This window comes from Sardina pilchardus (assembly GCF_963854185.1).
Source record: "Sardina pilchardus chromosome 3 unlocalized genomic scaffold, fSarPil1.1 SUPER_3_unloc_1, whole genome shotgun sequence".
Taxonomy (NCBI): Eukaryota; Metazoa; Chordata; class Actinopteri; order Clupeiformes; family Clupeidae; genus Sardina; species Sardina pilchardus.
In genome coordinates, this window is record NW_026910769.1 from 47,501 (window position 1) to 50,000 (window position 2,500).

Consider the following 2,500-nt stretch of genomic DNA (forward strand, 5'->3'; position numbering starts at 1 on the left):
ACACCAGGAGAACAGGAGAGTCAGACTAGCGTGTGTTAGACTAGCGTGTGTTAGACTAGCGTGCTACACACCTGGAGAACAGGAGAGTTAGACTAGCGTGTGTTAGACTAGCGTGTGTTAGACTAGCGTGTGTTAGACTAGCGTGCTACACACCTGGAGAACAGGAGAGTCAGACTAGCGTGTGTTAGACTAGCGTGTGTTAGACTAGCGTGTGTTAGACTAGCGTACTACACACCTTGACCACCAGCCGGGGGTCCTCACACACGGCCTGCAGCTCGTAGTTGAGCTTGGCCGCCAGCTCGTCCTCGGAGACGACGGCGAAGAAGTCGGCGGTCTCCAGGCGCTCGAGCAGCGCTCGGACCTTGTCCCTGGACGCGTAGAACCTGCCAGAGCCATATAAAGAGAGAGTTGCGACAACTCCATTGACGCACGCTAATGTTCCATATTTTCTCAACAATCCACGATATTCCGCAGCCAACAATGGGGGTCGCCATGACACCGAAACGGTTTTCTATTTCCGGCGAAGCTGCATTGTATCTGTTTTAACGTGACGGTTTATGGTGCTTAACATATCATAACGCATATAAAAGTAAACTTTTCTACTTTATATCGGTTATATATGATGTAGTATATACATGCCGAGGGCAGAATTGTCAACATTTCGAAAGAAATCTAAGTTGAGGCATAATCTAGTTCGCTACGGAGAACGCACATGTTAACAGAATGAACGGAAGTTGAAAACAGTATCGTAACCATCGCAACGATACATATTTCCGGGTTAAGGAATAAGGTGGATAGTTCCCGGAAGTTAGGATCGAACACTCGTGAACAGACAGTAAAAAGACGGTTATTTTATGATTCTAACGAACAGTCAAAAATCGCTTCCGGGAACTATTTGAACTACTTGAAGTTACACGAACCACGTCACAAACCGAATTTTCTGTATCCGAGTTGTCGCAACTCTCTCTGGTACCTGCGGATGAGCTCGGACACGCTCCGGACCGCCCTCGGGATGGTCGCCCTGGCGACGATGAGGGCCTTGGCCCGGGACACCGCCTCCTTCGGCCTGACGGGCACGGACGGCGTGACCCCGTTGACCTCCCAGCTCTGCCCCGTCACGGGGCTGGTGGAGCGCGCGGTCGGCACGGTGATGTAGAACCCGGAGCTGTCGTCGAGGCGGATCTTGTCCACCCTCACGGACCCCCCCGAGGTGCGTTCTCCGAGCACGATGGCCCGTTTCAGGTTCTGCAGCGCGTAGGCCAGAGCCTCGGCCGCTCCGCTCGTACGCTTGCTCACCTGCAGGGGGCGATAGAGAGAGGGACACATCATACTACACACACACACACACACACACACACACATCATACTACACACACACACACACACACACACACACACACACACACACACACACACACATCATACTACACACACACACACACACACACACACACACACACACACACACACACACACACACACACACACACACACACACACACACCTCCAGTCCTGCAGGGGGCGACAGAGGGACACATCATACTACACACACACACACACACACACACACACACACACACACACCTCCAGTCCTGCAGGGGGTGAGAGAGAGACACATCATACTACACACACACACACACACACACACACACACACACACACACACACACCTCCAGTCCTACAGGGGGGGACAGAGAGACACATCATACTACACACACACACACACACACACACACACACACACACACACACACACACACACCTCCAGTCCTACAGGGGGGGACAGAGAGACACATCATACTACACACACACACACACACACACCTCCAGTCCTATAGGGGGCGACAGAGAGACACATCATACTACACACACACACACACACACACACACACACACACACACACACACACACACACACACACACACACACCTCCAGTCCTGCAGGGGGCGAGAGAGAGACACATCATACTACACACACACACACACACACACACACACACACACACACACACACACACACACACACACACACCTCCAGTCCTGCAGTGGGCGACAGACAGAGATCATAGTACACACACACACACACACACACACACACACACACACACACACACACACACACACACCTCCAGTCCTACAGGGGGCGACAGAGAGACACATCATACTACACACACACACACACACACACACACACACACACACACACACACCTCCAGTCCTGCAGGGGGCGAGAGAGAGACACATCATACTACACACACACACACACACACACACACACACACACACACCTCCAGTCCTACAGGGGGAGACAGAGGGACACGTCATACTACACACACACACACACACACACACACACACACCTCCAGTCCTACAGGGGGAGACAGAGGGACACGTCATACTACAAACACACACACACACACACACACACACACACACACACACACACACACACACCTCCAGTCCTATAGGGGGCGAGAGAGAGACACATCATACTACACAC

The 2,500-nt window shown here is 52.4% G+C and overlaps 1 protein-coding gene across 1 annotated transcript in view; it reads right to left on the minus strand.

Moving 5' to 3' along the window:
* LOC134073783 (retinol-binding protein 3-like) overlaps nucleotides 1–2,500 on the minus strand; it is an 8,968-nt gene that overhangs the window by 5,257 nt on the left and 1,211 nt on the right. The window contains exons 2-3 of the mRNA XM_062530352.1: nucleotides 974–1,296; nucleotides 236–383 (exon numbers count right to left, since the gene is read on the minus strand). Coding sequence (XP_062386336.1) covers nucleotides 236–383; nucleotides 974–1,296 — 471 coding nt within the window. The remainder of the gene's footprint in view (nucleotides 1–235; nucleotides 384–973; nucleotides 1,297–2,500) is intronic.